The sequence below is a fragment of the Calidris pugnax genome, unplaced genomic scaffold (genome assembly GCF_001431845.1).
Source record: "Calidris pugnax isolate Ruff unplaced genomic scaffold, ASM143184v1 scaffold347, whole genome shotgun sequence".
Classification (NCBI taxonomy): Eukaryota; Metazoa; Chordata; class Aves; order Charadriiformes; family Scolopacidae; genus Calidris; species Calidris pugnax.
In genome coordinates this window covers 745,165-762,473 of record NW_015091298.1, presented here as the reverse complement: position 1 = coordinate 762,473, position 17,309 = coordinate 745,165, and the positions used below count along the sequence as shown (strand labels likewise).

General features: G+C 49.6%; 1 protein-coding gene across 1 annotated transcript in view; it reads left to right on the top strand.

Moving 5' to 3' along the window:
- The first annotated feature begins 2,294 nt into the window (after nucleotides 1-2,294).
- Nucleotides 2,295-17,309, top strand: part of HYDIN (HYDIN, axonemal central pair apparatus protein) — a 176,929-nt gene continuing 161,914 nt past the window's right edge. Inside the window, exons 1-4 of the mRNA XM_014960757.1 lie at nucleotides 2,295-2,414; nucleotides 3,472-3,597; nucleotides 5,122-5,241; nucleotides 8,820-8,954. Of these exons, the coding sequence (XP_014816243.1) occupies nucleotides 2,295-2,414; nucleotides 3,472-3,597; nucleotides 5,122-5,241; nucleotides 8,820-8,954 (501 nt within the window). The remainder of the gene's footprint in view (nucleotides 2,415-3,471; nucleotides 3,598-5,121; nucleotides 5,242-8,819; nucleotides 8,955-17,309) is intronic.

Genomic DNA, 17,309 nt, shown 5'->3' with positions numbered 1-17,309 from the left:
ATCTTCAGCTCGGCACCCTGCTCTGGTAAATCTTGACTTCCTGCAGCTTTCTGACCCCCAGATCTGGGCATATTTCTTCATTTCTTGTCTAGGTTGTTTTAGCAGTTGTGTCCCAGCACAGCTGGGGCCTTCATGCTCTGAACCTAAAGGTGTGGTGCCAGAGCTGCCTGTGCCCTGATCCTGGAGCAGAAGGGGAATGGTGACCCTTCCTCACATCTCTGGGGTGAGCAGGGGCTGTCTGAGGTGGGGAAGGTAGAGATTTGCCCCCCCAAACCAGACGGGGGGCTGGAAGTGTGCTGTGATGAGGTTGCCATTTTGTCCTGCCTTTACAGGGGGAGAGGTGGCTGATTTTGGGGGTTCTGCCCCTCCCCTCCCAATCTGGGGGCTGGTTGCTGCGGGTGGTGGGGATGTGGGGCTGAGGACGTGGCTCTCTGGAGGGTGGGGGGAGCTGTACGACTGGGATGGGGCTGTGGAGGTTGGAAGCCCTCTGGAAATAAGCACTGCGGGCAGGACGAAGAGGATTAATTTCCAGTGAAGTGAAATTACAGGTACAAAATTGGAACAAATAATCCACTTATTCTCAAGACCCAATCATAAAACATTGAAATCCAGATTAATGGGGTATCATCGCCGTTAGATTTCTCTTGAAAAAAGAGTTATTTCTGGCTTTAAACCCTGGCTCTTACTGCAGCATGTCCTCGTGTCCGTAGGACAGTGCTGTGCTCCTGTGTCTCTTGCAAGACCAAAATTAAATGGCAGCCTTGTCATATCTTAGCACTGTTCCATGGACACTGAAGCTGTTTGGGGAGGAGAGAAATGAAGTTATTGCCTCACTTGCAGGAGATGGGCCAAACCTGAAGGGAAGGGAATGCTCATCCTTGTGTAGATGTTGTAGGTGTACAGCAGGTCCACACAAAAAAAAAGGTGACACGGAACAGAAGGAAGCAGGAGGGAATATGATTTGTGATTTTTACTTAATGTCAGGATGAAAAAAAATAAAATAAAATAAAATTAGAGTAGAGCCAGGTTTGAGAGCACTGGTGTTTCAAATCCCCAAAAATAAGAGGGCAAATCCATCTGCTCCTTGGTCCCATCAGCCAGAAAGGGAGGGGACAATTATTTATAGTCCAAAGTAGTGCTTAGCAAATACTGGATGTGCTTACCTTTGGTTTTTTGTTGGTGCTTGAGACCCGCTTTCTGGGGTTGTCTTCTCTTCTTGCCCTTTCTTGCGCACCCGCTTTGTGTGACACAGATGGAGAGGTGGTCCTCAAGCTTGGTGGCTGGAGGAAGAACAGCCCATGGACCTGTTAACCCACGCTATTTGTGGGATAAGGATGCTGGAGAACAACTGCCATTAGGAAAAAGTCTTAAGTGGCCCCATTTTCACATATGTTGCATTTACATTTGAGCTAATTGCTCATGTTCCTTTAATGGTTTCATGCTTTTATTTCTGCTGTTACAGCCTCTAATGCCTGTAGGGAGCCTTGAGTTTGGGTGTTAATAAATGAAAATTAGGGCCCTCATTCTCCATGGAGAAATGCTCTTGGGCGCCGTGGTAATTTCATGCCTGGAAGGAGTCATATTTGCTGGATAATTTTTGTAACTTAAACCAACCAAATTAGCCTTGAGAAACTGTAGTTCTTAATCAGAGTATTGAACTCTGTGCTCCATTAGTTGGAAACATCGCCAGGCTCCTTGCACAAAGGGTGGACATTTGGTTTGCAAAGCAGGAAAATGGTCTGATTTTTTTTTTTTTTTAATGCTTGGGGCAGCAGCCAGCCCGGGGCTTAAGGCGTCTTCATAATGCTCTGAGAACTTCGTAGGGTCAGGCACAAAGTCACATCGTGTCAGCTGCTCTTGCAAAATGAGGCAGCTTAAATGACATTTGCCTGCCTTCTGTGCCCACCTTTTTTTTTTTTTTTAAAGAGTAATAAAGGACAGTTTGGATATTAATAGAGATTTGGTTGTTAATCCCAGGAAATGGGGTTCCAAAAGTAATCGAAGTGGGGGGAAGGTGGGAAATGCCATCAGGCCCTGGCGTGTTTGTGGCTCGTGGGACTGTACCCACAGCAGAAGGTGGTTTTGGCTCAAGAAACGTTTGTGTTGGGGTTTTATTTCTATGAATCTTAACTCTGCCATTTAAATATGGTGTAATCACGGAAGAGGGTGGGAAGGCATTATGTGTTCCACTTAGGAAAGGTGCCACAGCCTGGAGATGTGTCCTTTGGGTCTGCCATGAATGGGATTCTGGATTTTCAAAGTCCCACTCTTTCTCCTTCCAGGTGAGCTGAGACATGGCCACTGGCAAGAGCCATCGGGTCGTGGCATCTTCCAAAATGGATGATAAGTTCCAGAGCAAAGCGGTAGCACCTCATAATCCGATGGTGGTCAGGGAGGAAGAGGAGCCTGTAACTGTAAGTACCTGCTGTGGCTGGGCAGGAGCTGTGTTAAGGCTGGAAACTCCCCCTCTGTCCCTCCCCTGCCTTCCCCTCCTGTTGTCCTGTAGCTCGGTGAAGCTGGACACCACCTCCCCATTCCCTTGATGCCCTCGTTCAGTTGGGGGTAGCTGTCCTGATGCAGCGAGGGATGCACTGTGTGCTGGGAAAATCCAGAGTCTTGCCTGCGTGTGCCACTGGAGCCCAGCTAAATGAATTCACTGGGCAGTAATATCTTCTGTCACATAGGCATACTTGCTGCTCTGGCCATACCTGCCCGAGGAATTGAGAGATGTGGCTGGTCCCAGACAGAACAGATTCCAAACCAGTTGTTTTATCTCATACTGTGTGTAGAGCACAGATCCAGCCCTGCAGACAGCGGTGGACTCAGGGCAATTCTTCCTTCTCATCCACAAACATCCCCTTTGCTGACTGGAGCTCAGCTGACTTGGAGACAACCTTGTGCTGAGGCTCCTCTGTCAAGGAGGTATCTCCGTATGCTTCTGTGGAGGGGGTCTGTGAGGCCAGAACAGAGAGAAAACAATAGCTAATTAAAAAGAGATAACTAAAACTTGGACCCATTCCTCCCCACCTCACTCTTGGCACAGTGGCTGCTTTTCTGCTTTCCTCTGACTCATCCAGCAGTGACATCTCCACGTGCGTGTTGGTTGTGAGCATCGTGCAAGGACGGAGTTGGGGGATTTCTGATAACTCCTCCCTGCTCTCTTCAAAGGTCACTGGCTCAATCCAGCAAAACTAAAGAAGAAGTAAATGCCCAAAGAGCAGAAATCCCCAGACATGTCACGTCGAATCACGATGGAGAAGCTAATGGGACAGAGCCACTTGGTTAGAGCATGTGTATTCCGCTCTATATCATTAATTTACTGATGTTAAATATTTCAGCAGGTAACTTACGGGACTTCCAGGATTATCCTAGTAGCTGTGGTCACAAATTATTCATCACTGGCACTTGAACAAGAAAAGCCTTTCTGAACAAAGCCGTTTCTGTAGCTCTTGCTGATGTTTTGCATTTCAGCTGACTCCCTCTGCCTTCCTAAAGGAGATGTCTCTCACCACCGAGCAGAGGTTGGCCAGCACTCGGGAGATGCGGCAGCCCCGGATTATCCAGCTCCTAGACATGAGTGAAAGCTCTCATCAGAAGGTAGCCTTTTCCTGCCCTTTTCCTTGCTGTTTTGATGTGACATTTGAGGAGGGCGCGGGCTTGTGACAGGCTTGCCTCCAGTTTATCTAAATACCTTGGTGACTAGGTCCTGGTTGTCCTTTCAAACCGATGGTGGTGGAGTTCCTTCTGTTGGGGGAAAGGCACAACATTTTTCCCTGGTGAGACGTTGAAGTCCTGATCTGTGCTAAGTTGATATAAATAACCTCTGCTGGAGTTCAGCTGCTGTCACTAAAACACGATGCTGGGGCAGGACGCAAAGGCATGAGCTTGCCATTTGCCATCCTCCTGCTGAAATAGCCACGTCTTGCTTTGGGGTGGTCACTGCCAAATGCCTCTGGTCATGACTCCCTCAGTGATGGCAGCCTTTGAAGGCTGTAGACCCTATGGCAATTAGTCAATTACAGAATCATAGAATGGTTGGGGTTGGAAGGGACCTTAAAGATTATTGGGTTCCAAGCCCCCTGCCCTGGGCAGGGACACCTCCCACCAGACCAGGTTGCTCCAAGCCCCATCCAGCCTGGCCTTTTGAAGATTGTCAAGATTTGACAAACCCAATTGCATGAATGCTTTGGGTTGAAACACCATGCGGGACCCTTGTTGAGTGTTAGATTTTTGCAGTCTGCCAATATAGAGGGGCAGAGGGGAGTGGATCCACTTTATCTGGACCAACACTTACTTAGATCTATGTTCAAAGCTGCTTTTCTTACAGGGCTCAGTATAAGACACAGTTCAGAGTGGGTAGACCACTGAGGCAGGCTGTAGGGTGGAGAATTGCCAGTGAGAGTCATGTAACAAATTGGTTAAGGATTGTTCTAAACAGCACAGGAGGTCAGGAACGTGCAGAAATAACTGGCCATGTGCTGGAGCTGCCGGCCACGGCGTGACCGTGACTGCTCTGGACCTGCTGGTGCAGATACCAAATCCAGTCTTACTCAAATTTCCCAGTAATGCTGGAAAAATTGCTGAACCTTTCACCATCCAGCATTCACCTCATTTGTCTTTTATCTAACAACTGGGTTACTTTCTTTCTGGCCTTACCTCCTCTGGTGCTGTACTCTTACTGGTTTCTGGGCTATATATCCAAGAAAAGATATTTGGGAACGTGTAGGACTCTGCCTGTCTTGGAGTAAAGATCATCCCAAAATTGTTTCCCGTGGAATCTCATGTAAGTTTTTGGGTTTTGCTTGCTCCACGAGTGCTCATGGCTCTTTGGAGCTGTGTGATCATATCAGCAGAAGGCTCTGCTTGGAGGTAACATTTTTGGAGAAGGAGACCTGGAGAAACATCTACCAAAAAAGGTTCTTGGCTTGAGCCTGGGCAATGTGGTCCAGAAACTTTGGGTCAGTTCAGAATGCAGATGGGTGAGTTACTGTTTCCCTGGTGTGAGCTGGGCAGGTGTACTCACCCCCAGACTGTATGTCACCAGGAACCAGTGTAGGACTCTCATTCCTGAATCTTCCTCCCAGCAGCTGAACCTCTCACCGCTCTCTTTTGCCTCTCCAGTTCTCCACAGTTGACCTGGAACAGAGCTTGTTTCAGCCTTTCCCCTCAGAGGTGGTGTTTCAGAGCTACGTCCCCTGCGAGGTCTACGAAGTGCCACTGATCCTGAGGAACATTGACAAGGTAAGCGCTGGGACGCGGAGGTTTAACACCCCTGGAAGAGGGCAGCACACCTGGAATAAAAAAATACCTCACCACCTTCATTTTGCAAGGTGGTAGAAGTTTTCCTGTGCTGGGGATTCTCCCCCTGATTTTGGCTACGCGTTGGTGGTATGTAACCCAAAGGAGCTTTCCTAGTCAGCATCCTTCCCCTTGGAAGCCCTGGATTGATGGGAACAGTGAGGGCTGTGCGGTTCTTACCTGCTTTTCATGCTTTACCTCGAGTGTACCCCACGTCCTGGTGGCTCCTGGGTTGATCTTGGTCTCTGGCAGGGCATCACTGCCTCTGTGCAGCTCACTGTCAAAGCACAGGGGATGAGTCTTCTCCTCTTTATGCTGGAATAAGTTATAATTAGTGGCATTAGCTCTCCAGGAAAGGTGTTTTGAAACAGCAGTGGAAACAGACTGATTTAGCAGCAGCAGTGGGAGGCTTTTAGGTGCCACTTTAGGCTCCTGCTAAGCTTAATTCAGTTCAGTTGAGGTTTTTCTAAGACAAGGTGGCTTCCTGCTTTCCCCATGGAGAACCAGAGCCCATCCAGAGTAATGCGCTCTTGAAGGTCTCCACCTTTACTTGAAAAAAAAAAAAACAAAAAACCAACAAACAACTGTGATCACTTTGAGATTTCCCAAGAAAGTTGAGAAGGGAAAAGTTGAAAAATGTCAGCAATTTTGTTCCGCTGTAAAGAGGAAAATTGAGACCTTTTGAATTTCGGCAGGGGAAACATTTGCTGGAACGAGGCATGTGCCAAGAGCAAGCTGGTGGGAAAAGACAAGGAGAGAGGAAAAGAGCTGAGTTAGAAAGTGCCCTGGGAGAGAACATTGTAGACGCAAGGGTTTCTCTTGACACCTAACAGCAAGTGCACTGGAAGCAGAGAAAGGTCAGAAAAAAAGAAAGGTGTAATTAAAGATAGCGAATAGTAAAGTGTATGTGTGAGAGGGGGGCAGGATGGGAAAGTGGAATGGCACACAAGAGCAGGTGAATTCACCCCCTCTCCAAATCTACCCCTTGGGGGAAACCAACAGGTAGACAAAAAAAAGCTTTGGAGGCATATTGCAGGTGGAAGAACTGCAGGCGAAGCTGAAGTATATTCTGAGATAACAGGTTTTGACAGGGACATGGTTGAAAATGGAAGACCCTTTGGTGAGAAAGGATGCAGATGTGGTCCCTCAGTTATTCGCAGAGAGTATTGTGCCATTCCTGGTCTGGCCTTTAGCTCGGGACTGTTGGAAAGGTGCAGTGTGGATGCCTGTGCCCAAGGGATACCACTGGTGTGGCCCACACTGGTTCTGGGCACTCTTTGTGCTGTAGGTATCCTCTTTCCTGATTAAAATGTGCCTCAGTTTCTCTCTTCCTACGGCTCCGCTTCCTTCCCACTAAAGTCTTTTGGCTTCAGCTGCTCTGTTATCCATGTGGCACTTCAAAATGTTTGTCTTTGCCAAGTACCAGCCACCAGGCAGACAGTTAATTTGCTCTGTTCGTGCTTCCTCAAGTGGAAAAGAACATCTGCATCAACATTTCTGCCATTCCCGGTAAAAAAAAATAAATAAAATAAACTTCTACAGCTGCACCTTGGGATTTGTGTGCCCTGTAAAGGGGAGGCAATGTGTGAACTGCTGATGTTTTTTCCAAAATGAATTTGTTTTGAAGCCAGTAAGACCTCAACCATGGGACAGCACCTGCGTAAAAGTAAGATCAGCTCTAAGGAAAATCCTTGGCGTGTTTAAGTACACAAAGATAGAGATGATAATCCCAAGAGAAGTTGTTATAGTCTAATTTTGCTTGCTTTTGGTCATGTCCAGGAGAAAAACAACAGTGTGCTCTGTCTCAAAGTTTTTCTCACCAGCTTCCCGGGTTCTTAGTGAGGTTGTCTGCTCCATAAAAATCCAGCTAAAGGCAAAGTATATTCCAAATAAGCTCGGTATTCATTCAGATACAGAAGTGCTTTGCTCTATACTTATTGCTCTTACCTGTGTGTTCGTAAACTGCTTTTCTGTCTCCGGGCTGCTCCTCACCATCCTTAGAGATGTTCTGTGTTGCTTTTGCTGAAGGTCTTCGCCATGTGTGTTCATCTCCCAAGGGGCTCTGTGACCAGGGTGAAATTGGCTCCTGGAACGTGCTCCCCCAGGGCACTTCTGGGAGCAAAGGGTGTTTGGAGAGTCCAGGAACGCCGTGGCCATGGGTTGTTGGGCTCGGGTGGGTGGTGCAGAACAAATCTCCATTTTTCCCAAGCCTCCTGTGGGTTTGTTGTTTATCAGTGAAGCTGCCTGTCAGTCAAAATAGACTCTGTGAGATGAGATTTGGTGTTCAGGGCCGTACTGGAAGATGCCTGCTTGCTCTGTCTGTGCTCGTGGTGTCCCAGAGGGCAGAAACTTGCACCCAGGTGCCTGCAGGGTCGACTGGATGTGGGCAGAAATACCCAGAAATCTGGCTTTCCCGCACTGGCAGCTGCCTGGCTGCACTCACCAGGCAGCAAGAGCCTCCTGAGAGCCAAGATTGGCTTTTAATAATGAAACCACACTGTGAGTCAGTGCCAGTCGTGTATGTCAAGACAGAAAATGCCTTTGAAGCCCATAATTGATAGGCACAGCCTGGGGGGCCGTCTGGCTTTCCATCATTTTGGTAAGTTGACTGCTCTTGTCTCCTGCATCAGCCTTTCCTTGTAGAGTATTGCGTTTCTCCCTTGCTTCTTTACAGCCCCCTTTAAATTCTCTTAGCCATCTCCTTGTTTCTGAGGTTTTGTTTTCCTGTGTTCCTCCTCTTGCTCTTCTTCAGCTTGCTTTTATTCCCAGTACGGCTACGGTGTCTGTGGGCTCCTCTCCTGGTCTGCCTGGATGACTCTGCAGCTTCATTGCCCCACTCAAACCCAGTGTGTTAGAAAGGAACATTTTCCTTGCCCCACTCTGACAAATACTGCTTTGCCTTCAAAAAAAAAAAAACATCCCCCCCACGTCGAGGTGTGACTGCACGGAGTTTTGCATGCAGAAGCAATAAGGTTCTTTGGGCTTGTTGAACATGGGGATGACTTGGTTTGGGTGTTCTGTCTCCATACTGGTGATGTCTTACTCACTTTGTGATTCCTTCACAGCAAGGCATTGACCTCCTGCCTCTGGCCTAGAGCTGTTTTGCCCAGGCAGAAGGGATTCAAGTCATAGAATCATAGAATGGTTTGGGTTGGAAGGGACCTTTAAAGATCATCTAATTCCAACCCTTCTGCCATGGGCAGGGACACCTCCTCCCACTAGACCAGGTTGCCCAAAGCCCCATCCAGCCTGGCCTTGAACACCTCCAGGGATGGGGCATCCACGACCTCCCTGGGCAACCTGTTCCAGTGTCTTACCACCCTCACTGTAAAGAATTTCTTTCTAGTATCTAATCTAAATCTCCCCTCCCACAAGTCCACCCTTGTGCATTATATGCAGGTGCCTCAAGAGCTCAAAGTGCTTTGGGAAAGTGGTTAAGGAAGGATGTCACCAGGGAACAGCCAGGTCTCTTCTCAAGTTTCCGTGAGTGGCAAAATTATAGTTTCACATCTTTCTTGCAGGTTCCTCGGATGGTGAAGGTTGTCTTGGAGAGCTCACCTTATTTCAAGTTGATCAGCCCCAGGGATGTGTGCCATAAGGTAGCACCTGGCATGCCTTTAACTTTTCGCGTCCTTTTCACCCCGGAGGAGAACAAGGTGAGATTGGAGGTCCCAAGAGGTTGGTGCCTTCAGTGGAAGGTGAACATGCAGGGCTGGATTCAGAACAGGGCATCTGGTCTGGGTTTTGAGGAACTTGTCCTGGGTTCAGTGGGGTTGCGCTGGATCTAGAAGCAGGGGAAACTCTTTCCTCATGGTGAAGATTATGCTCTCATAGGCTGGAGGCTCTTACTTGGTTCAGGCTGTTTTTATCCTTCAGCGGGGGAACATTTAATGTCTCTGGGCTTCAGGGATGAGAAGAGTCTCTGTGGTGGGGCACCTCTCAAGGTGTTGCTTTCTGGATTCTGTCCATTGCTGCATAATTATGGGTTTATTCCACTCACTGTAAATACAAAGGTCTGTTTAAAAGTGACCCATTATTTGGAGGACTTGAAGTTGGGTCTGATCAGAGTGAGGACCGCTACCCTTGGAAAACTGGAGTCACTTCAATGTCTGTCATAGAATCATAGAATCATATGGGGTTGGAAGGGATCTCTGGAGATCATCTACTCCAACCCCCGCACCGGAGTGGGTCTACCTAGAGCAGGTCCCACAGGAACATGTCCAGGCGGGTTTGGAATGTCTCCAGAGAAGGAGACTCCACCACCTCCCTGGGCAACCTCTTCCAGGGCTCTACCACTCTCACAGTGAAGAAGTTCCTCCTCATGTTTAGGTGGAACTTCTTCTACTCAAGTTTGTGCCCATTTCCTCTTGTCCTGTCCCTGGGCACCACTGAAAAAAGACCGGCCCTGTCCTCCTGACACCCTCCCTTGAAGTATTTATAAGCATTGACCAGATCCCCCCTCAGCCTTCTCTTCTCCAGACTAAGAAGACCCAAGTCCCTCAGCCTCTCCTCGGAAGGGAGATGCTCCAGGCCCCTCATCATGTTTGTAGCCTCTGCTGTCCCCTCTCCAGCAGTTCCCTGTCCTTCTGGAACTGGGGAGCCCAGAACTGGTCCCAGTGCTCCAGATGGGGCCTCCCCAGGGCAGAGCAGAGGGGCAGGATGACCTCCCTCCACCTGCTGGTCACACTCTTCCTGATGCCCCCCAGGATGCCATTGGCCTTCTTGGCCACAAGGGCCCATTGCTGGCTCATGGTTGTCCTGTTGTCCACAAGAACTCCCTGTGTCCTCATGTTGGACACAGCAGTGAGGCAGCAGAATGTTGTCCCTAAAGCTGTCGTTATTCTTACAGACTGGTTATATCCCAGTGAGGTCTGTTCCAGGCTGGGGTCAGGCAGTTCTGCTGTCGGTCACATCTTGACCTTGCTCTCAGCCACTGCAGCAGGGGCTGATGGGCTGGACTGGGTGTTAAGATCCTTTGCATCTCTCTACTCAGTGGTAGGGGTTTAATTATCATGGAAAATATTAAAGGAGCAAATAGACCCAAAGAGCTTTTCTTTTTCCCAGCTGGCAGTCACTTCTCTGCCTCACTTGGGGCTGGAGGAAAGATGGTGCTTTTCCATACCCTCAATTTTCACACTTGGCAGCCGTGCTGTCCATCAGGATGTTTGCCTGGCATCCAGCTGCGCGTCGGGGGGAGAGGGAAGGCTGTGCAGAGGGCATGGAGCCAGCTCAGCACGGACACACCGAGCTCTAGATGTCATTGGCTCAGCGGGAGGTTGGTGTGCTGCAGGTGACTTTGAGACATATAATCATAGAATGGTTTGGGCTGGAAGGGACTTTAAAGAGCACCCAGTGCCACCCCTGCCCTGGGCAGGGACACCTCCCACCACACCAGATTGCTCCAAGCCCCCTCCAACCTGCCCTTGAACCCCTCCAGGGATGGGGCAGCCACAGCTTCTCTGGCCAACCTGGGCCAGGCTCTCACCACCCTCCCACCAAACAAGTTCTTCCCCACATCTCAGCTCCATCTCCTCTCTTTCAGGGTCAAACCCTTCCCCCTCCTCCTAGGGCTCCCCTCCCTGATCCAGAGTCCTTCCCCAGCTTTCCTGGAGCCCCTTGAGGGACTGGAAGGGTCCCCAAGGTCTCCCTGGAGCCTTCTCTTCTCCAGGCTGAACCCCCCAACTCTCTCAGCCCCCCCTCCCAGCAGAGGGGGCTCCATATGTCCCTGCCAATTGCACTGGAACTAGATGATCTTTAAGATCCCTCCCAGCCTAAACCATTCTGATTCTTCACATGGCTTTGTTGGAGAGGCAAGGTAAGGGGATAGCTCCGAGCCACGTTTTATTTCTGCACCAGGCCGGAGGTCCAAGCTCTCATTGGGTATAGCTTTTTTTTTCATCTTTCACTTGCTGTCTAGCTTTAGTTTAACACTTTGTGCTATCCTCAGACAGCATGGGTACAGATAACTAAAGAGGCAATGCCCTGTGGTCTCTGGCTCCCAGTGCTTGTGGAATAATCTGTTCCTTTGGAGGGACTGAGAAATTATTTAACATCATTAATATTTAGGGTAAAAATTATGTTGGCCTAGGGCAGTTCTCCAAACTACCCAACTGACACAAGAACTTAATCTCACCGAGATAGGCTTTGCAGAGTCCACTGGTGCCTTTTAATGTGATTTATTAGTATTAATTAGTGTTCCTTTTGGGGGTGGCAGAGGTAAATCGGTGTTCGTGAAGGGCAAAGTGCTGCTCTTCAGGTTTAGAGAGGCAGCAGGTCAACACTTGGACATCACTGCAAATAGAGGGAAGGTGAGAGAACCCCAAAGAGCACCAGTGTCCACCAGTTTGTCCCTTGTCTCACCCTTGAGCAGCTTCATTGATGGTTTCTGCTGAACTGACTGTTGTGCTCCTTGCAGGGGTTGTGCAGGGCATCGGGGAGGAGCACGTGGGGGTTTACGCAGCAGAATTGGACTTTTGTACAAAGGGAACATTTTGTCTGGTACTTGCTGGAGTGTGAGTCAGCGCAGTCTGAGTGCTGTGGCTCAGCTAGAAATGCATCAGGAGCGCGGTTGAGAGGCACAGGGCACCCTTGAGAACCCCTTAGCAAAGAGCCAGGCTGAGGGAAATGGTTCTGTAAAGTCCACCTGCGTTGGGCTTGCAGTTCCTCACATGCAGAATCACAGAACTGTAGGGGCTGGAAGGGACCTCTGGAGATCATCTGGTGCAACTCCCTGCAAAGCAGGTCCACCCAGAGCAGGTCCCACAGGAAAGTGTCCAGGTGGGTTTGAATGTCTCCAGAGAAGGAGACTCCACCACCTCCCTGGGCAGCCTCTGCCAGGGCTCTGCCACCCTCACAGCAAAGAACTTCCTCCTCAGGTTTAGGTGGAATTTCCCATGTTCCAATTTGTGCCCGATGCCCTTGTCCTGTCACTGGGAACCACTGAGAAAAGTCTGGCCTCATCCTCTTGACACCTGCTCTTTAGATACTGATGAGCATTGATGAGGTCCCCCTCAGTCTGCTCTTCTCCAGCCCCAGGGCTCTCAGCCTTTCCTCCAGCCCTTGATCATCTCTGTAGCCCTCTGCTGTCCCCTCTCCAGCAGTTCCTTGTCCTTCTGGAACTGGGGAGCCCAGAACTGGTCCCAGTGCTCCAGATGGGGCCTCCCCAGGGCAGAGCAGAAGGGGAGGATGACCTCCCCTGACTTGGTGGCCATGCTCTTTTTAATGCCCCCCAGGAGACCACTGGCCTTCTTGGCCACAAGGGCCCATTGCTGGCTCATGGGCATCCTATTGTCCACCAGGACTCCCAGGTGTCTCTCTACAGACTTGCTCTCAGGCAGGTCACCCCCAATCTGTCCTGGTGTGGGGGGTTACTTGAACACAGGAAGTTCTACCTAAACACGAGTAGGAACTTCGTTCCTGTGAGGGTGGCAGAGCCTTGGAAGAGGCTGCCCAGGGAGGTGGTGGAATCTCCTTCTTAGGAGACATTCAAACCCACCTGGACACGTTCCTGTAGGACCTGCTCTGGGTGACCCTGCTCTGGCAGGGGGTTGGACTAGATGATCTCCAGAGGTCCCTTCCAACCCCTACAGTTCTGTGCTTCTGTTATTCCAGTACCTGCCTTTCAGTTGTGGAAGGTTTATGAACGCTGCATGTGAACCATCTCTGCTGTTCCACCATCCACAGGGATTGTGGATAACCCAGAGACCCGGGATACAGGTCCAAACCCCTCTCTGGGGGTCGGAGAGCCCTCCTGACGTGGATGTAAATCTCTTGCTTTGATTCTCCTCTTCCCTGGAGTTCAGCCTGACTTGAGTGAAGTCATTCCCGATTCACGGGAGTGAAATTGCAGCGAAGCCCTAAATGAAAGGGCCACGTGAGTCGTCGGGGGCTGAAATGCCATGTGCCAGGCGGCCCTCTCTTGAAAAATGAGCTGTTTCCCGTCGTCTCGCCGTCATTTGGGAATGTGCCACCCCATTGGGCTGTCAGAGAGTAAATAAAGAGCTGACGTGTCTCTTTGTTTATTGGCACTTGGCGTTACAAATAACGAAATGCTAATTTTTCTGCTGGGCAACATTTCCAATTAGTTGCTCTTGCTGCTGCTGCTGCTGATTTACGCAGCGCTGTTTGGCGGCTCCGGTTGTAGAGTGTGGGTGTTCTCGTGCCACCCTGCGTTCCCCGGTGTCCTGGCGTTATGGTCTGGCAGCCCCTGCCTAATTGGAAACCCTTGTGGAACCGCCTGGCAAATAAACAACAGACGGGAATACTTACATTTGTGTGTCCTTCGGGCTTATTAATAGATAATCTGAGAGGAAGGAGGAAGCGAGAAGCATATAAAACCACGGCACGGCTTACTCTGTCTTGTCCTCTTGCTCTTTTTCGCTGTTAGCAATGCAATATTTTCAGGCGATACAAGTTCAGTCTGTGAGGTTTGCAAAATTCATTACCGATGCTCAGCGGAGACTGAATTAATGCTCATTGAATAATATGAAATATGACAGGACGGTGAGTTATTGCATTACTGAAATTAACTCCTTTAAAATTCAGCCCGGCCCTGATAGAGATGTTTTGTAGCACGCAGAAGCTATTCCAAGTGTACTTTTGAGGAGACTCCTGGGAGGAGGGGGGAAGGGGCAGAAGATCAAGGCAAAGGGCTCCGTGCGAAATGAACCTGGAGCCAAGTGAGTGATTTTAAAGCTTTCTGTGAATTGGTGGTGGAGAGAGGCAGGAGAAGGGCTAGCCCGTCTCACATGGAGCTATCATCACCCTCCACTCCTCCTTTCTTTTAAGGGCCCTTATTTCCCAGCCTTTCTGGTCTCCTGGTTTCAGCAGGGAGATCTTCAAGACCCTCCTGGGTGCAGTCCTGAGTAAGATGCTCTAGCTCTAGGCAATCCTGCTTCAGCAGGGGAGTTGGACTAGATGATCTCTAGGGTCCCTTCCAACTCTAAAAATTCAGTGAAATTCAGTGAAATTTCCCTGCTTGATTTACTGTGGTCCCTTGCCTTAGGAGGATCTCTTCTTTGTAGTTGTCTGCTACGAGGAATTCAGTGTTTAGTATCGGTTTTGCAGTAAAACTGAGGTCTGGGTTTGCTGGGCAGTGAAGGTTGGTGTCACTGCGATGGTAATTAACGTTTGCCTGAGTTTGCAAAGAGCCTGAAATGACATCTCCGAGACAAGCAGCGGCTTTTGTTTCAGTGAGTGCCAGTTCAAATGCCAGTGGTGGTACTTGGAAGGCCAAGTGGTGGCCAACTTGTAATTTTTTGCTTATCAAAGGGGAATAAGAGAAGAGGAACCATCGTATGATCATCAATGTCTTCCTTGAAATTGAGAGAGGAGGTGGATGAAGGATGAAGTCGCATTTTTATGAAAATCTGTAGCCTGAAGCTGCATCTTTGTGGCATTCTTTAAAGGATAAGCGTGATGCGACCCCTCTCTCATCCGGGGATGTTTATTTAGAAACCTGGATTTAATCAGTCTGCTGAGGGTTTGCAGTTGCGGAGTGAAAGGTGATGTTTAAACTGGTTTCACAGCAGAGTTGGTAACACAGGGCAGTGCTGCAGTGGAGTGTGGCAGCCTTTATCTCCTCCTAGGGGAGGGCGATCCAGCCTTCAAAAGGTCCTCGGAGACCGTCATTGATGCCACCTTCTGCCTTAGCACCCCTTTTACTTAGAATCATAGAATTGCCCAGGCCGGAAGGGACCTCCAAAGGTCATCTAGTCCCACCCCCCCGCAGTCAGCAGGGACACCCCCAACTAGACCAGGTTGCCCAGGGCCTCGTTGAGCCTCTCCTTGAATATCTCCAGGGATGGGGCCTCAACCACCTCCCTGGGCAACCTGTTCCAGTGCTCCACCACCCTCACAGTGAAGAACCCTCTCCTCATCTCCAGTCTTAGGTTCTGCCCCCTCCCCTTTGGCCTGATGCCAGGCCAAGGTCCCACCTCGGTGGGGTCAGAGAAGTTGGTTGAAGGGGCAGCTCCTGCTGGAGACCTTCAAGCCGAGCTTTGTGTGGGAAGGGATGTCCCAGGGCACCCCATGGAGAAGGGGCTCAGCCTGGGCACGAACGGCAAGAGGCGGCTTTCTCAAGGTCGTGGTTGTCACCGTGAGGCCAAATCCATGTTGCTTTTCCTTCCCACACCTGGAGAAGTCCCTTTCCCTCTGTGTTGCGATCCCAGTGTCCCTCACCGGCAGCGGGGCTGGGAAAGCTGCCTGTGCTTGCAGTGGTGGTGGGGGATTTATTCCTCAAGCTCTTATTTCCATTGATCCACTCGCTCCTCAGCAGTGGCAACGACTTGAAAATAATTTCCCTTTTGCTTCCCTCCAATACCTCCGAATTGTTGAAATGTCTTTTTCTCTTTATCCCCGTGCTGATCTGAACTGCTTGCATCTTCCTCTGTCTACCTAGCATCTGGAAGGGAGTGATAAGTAAATATGGCATGCTGAGACTTAATAAGGCACACAGCTTTCAACTGGATTTACAATGCCTTTGTTAGAGTAGTGGGGCCAAAACAACCACACAAAAAAAAAAAAAAAGAAAGAAAATAACATTCTTCATTTGCTAATGCAGTTTGTGAGGATCTAAACAGTCCAGGATGTGAAGTACCCAGATAATAGGTGATTTAAATTCACATGGGCTACCCGTAGCTTTTATTTTAGAGGGCTTAGGCTACGAGATTGAGTACAAAATTGCTAATTCAGAAGGGCTTGCTGAAGATGAAATGCTCTCCTGAAATGTGATATTCAATTCTGTAGGTCGTTTGCTGCGGTTCCCTTCCTGGCATTTTACCTTCCAAATACGAGACGCAAAAGCCTTTCTGCAGTTTCCAGTGTGAATATTTGAAACGTCTATTAAAAGAAAAAGATCTTTTACTCTTTTTACATCTTGGATGTGACGGTGTCTGTCACTGTCACCTTAAACCCCAGCTGAGCAGGTGGCTGGTAGGGGTTGGGTGGTGGCTGTTGTGCTGAAGGCAATAGCAATGTGTCTGTGCCTCCTCTGGCTGCCTTCGGTCCCTTCCAGGCTTGGAGAGGATGAGTATGGGAGCAGGGAATCCCCAGCACGGAGGAATCCAAACCAGATCTGGCTGAGGGAGCTTGCTGCTGCGTGCAATTCCTAAATCAAATTGTCTGCTTGCTGCTTCGGCGATTATAAAAATATCAAATGAGTTAAAAACATCAAGGGGGGGGAGGGGAAAGAAAAGAGAAGATCAGGACAGCAAGGGAATGATAAGAGGCAGAGCTTTTATCAGCTCGATAAGAGAGCTGCTGGGGATAATGGCTCCTGACCCTACTGTGGCCGGTTTACCACTGATTTCAGCAGGGACAAAGTGATGCTTCCGGCCCAGGGATGCCACGCCATACATCTGGAGATCAATCTGCTCAACCCCACAGTAAAATGATTTTGGTGGCTTAATTCGCCTTCCTACTGCTAAATGCTAGACAGCTCGAGGGGGGGGACGGGACTGTCTGGCTCTTTCCTGAACAAGCCGGTGGCTGGGAATAGCATAGTTGAGTTTTCTCTGGTGGGGATGGCTGGGTGTCTCCTGTCTGCAGCTCCTGATGCCACCGTGCCTTGTGTTAGGGTGGCTAAGGAGGCACAAAGCCATTTATTCTGGAGACCTCACCAGAGGGATGTGATTAAGGCATCAGCCGTGCAGCAGAGAGGAAGCAGAGCTGTCTCCCGTGTCCCCTGAGGCTGGGAGGAGATGTGAAGGGAAACAGATGAGAAGGAAGAAGAACTCTCTAAGTCTAGGGTAGGGCTGGAATAGGCTGCTGAGGGCAGGGGTGGGATTGTTAGTGCTTTTAAGTACTTGTCAAACATCTCCAGTTTGACCAAACTCCAGTTTGGGTGCAGAGCTGGGCCAGTTCTGGGGTGGGGAGGTGGATCAGATAGCTTTTTCATAGAATCATAGAATTGCCTAGGCCAGAAGGGACCTCCAAAGGCCATCTAGTCCGACCCCCCTGCAGTCAGCAGGGACACCCCCAACTAGACCAGGTTGCCCAGGGCCTCATCGAGC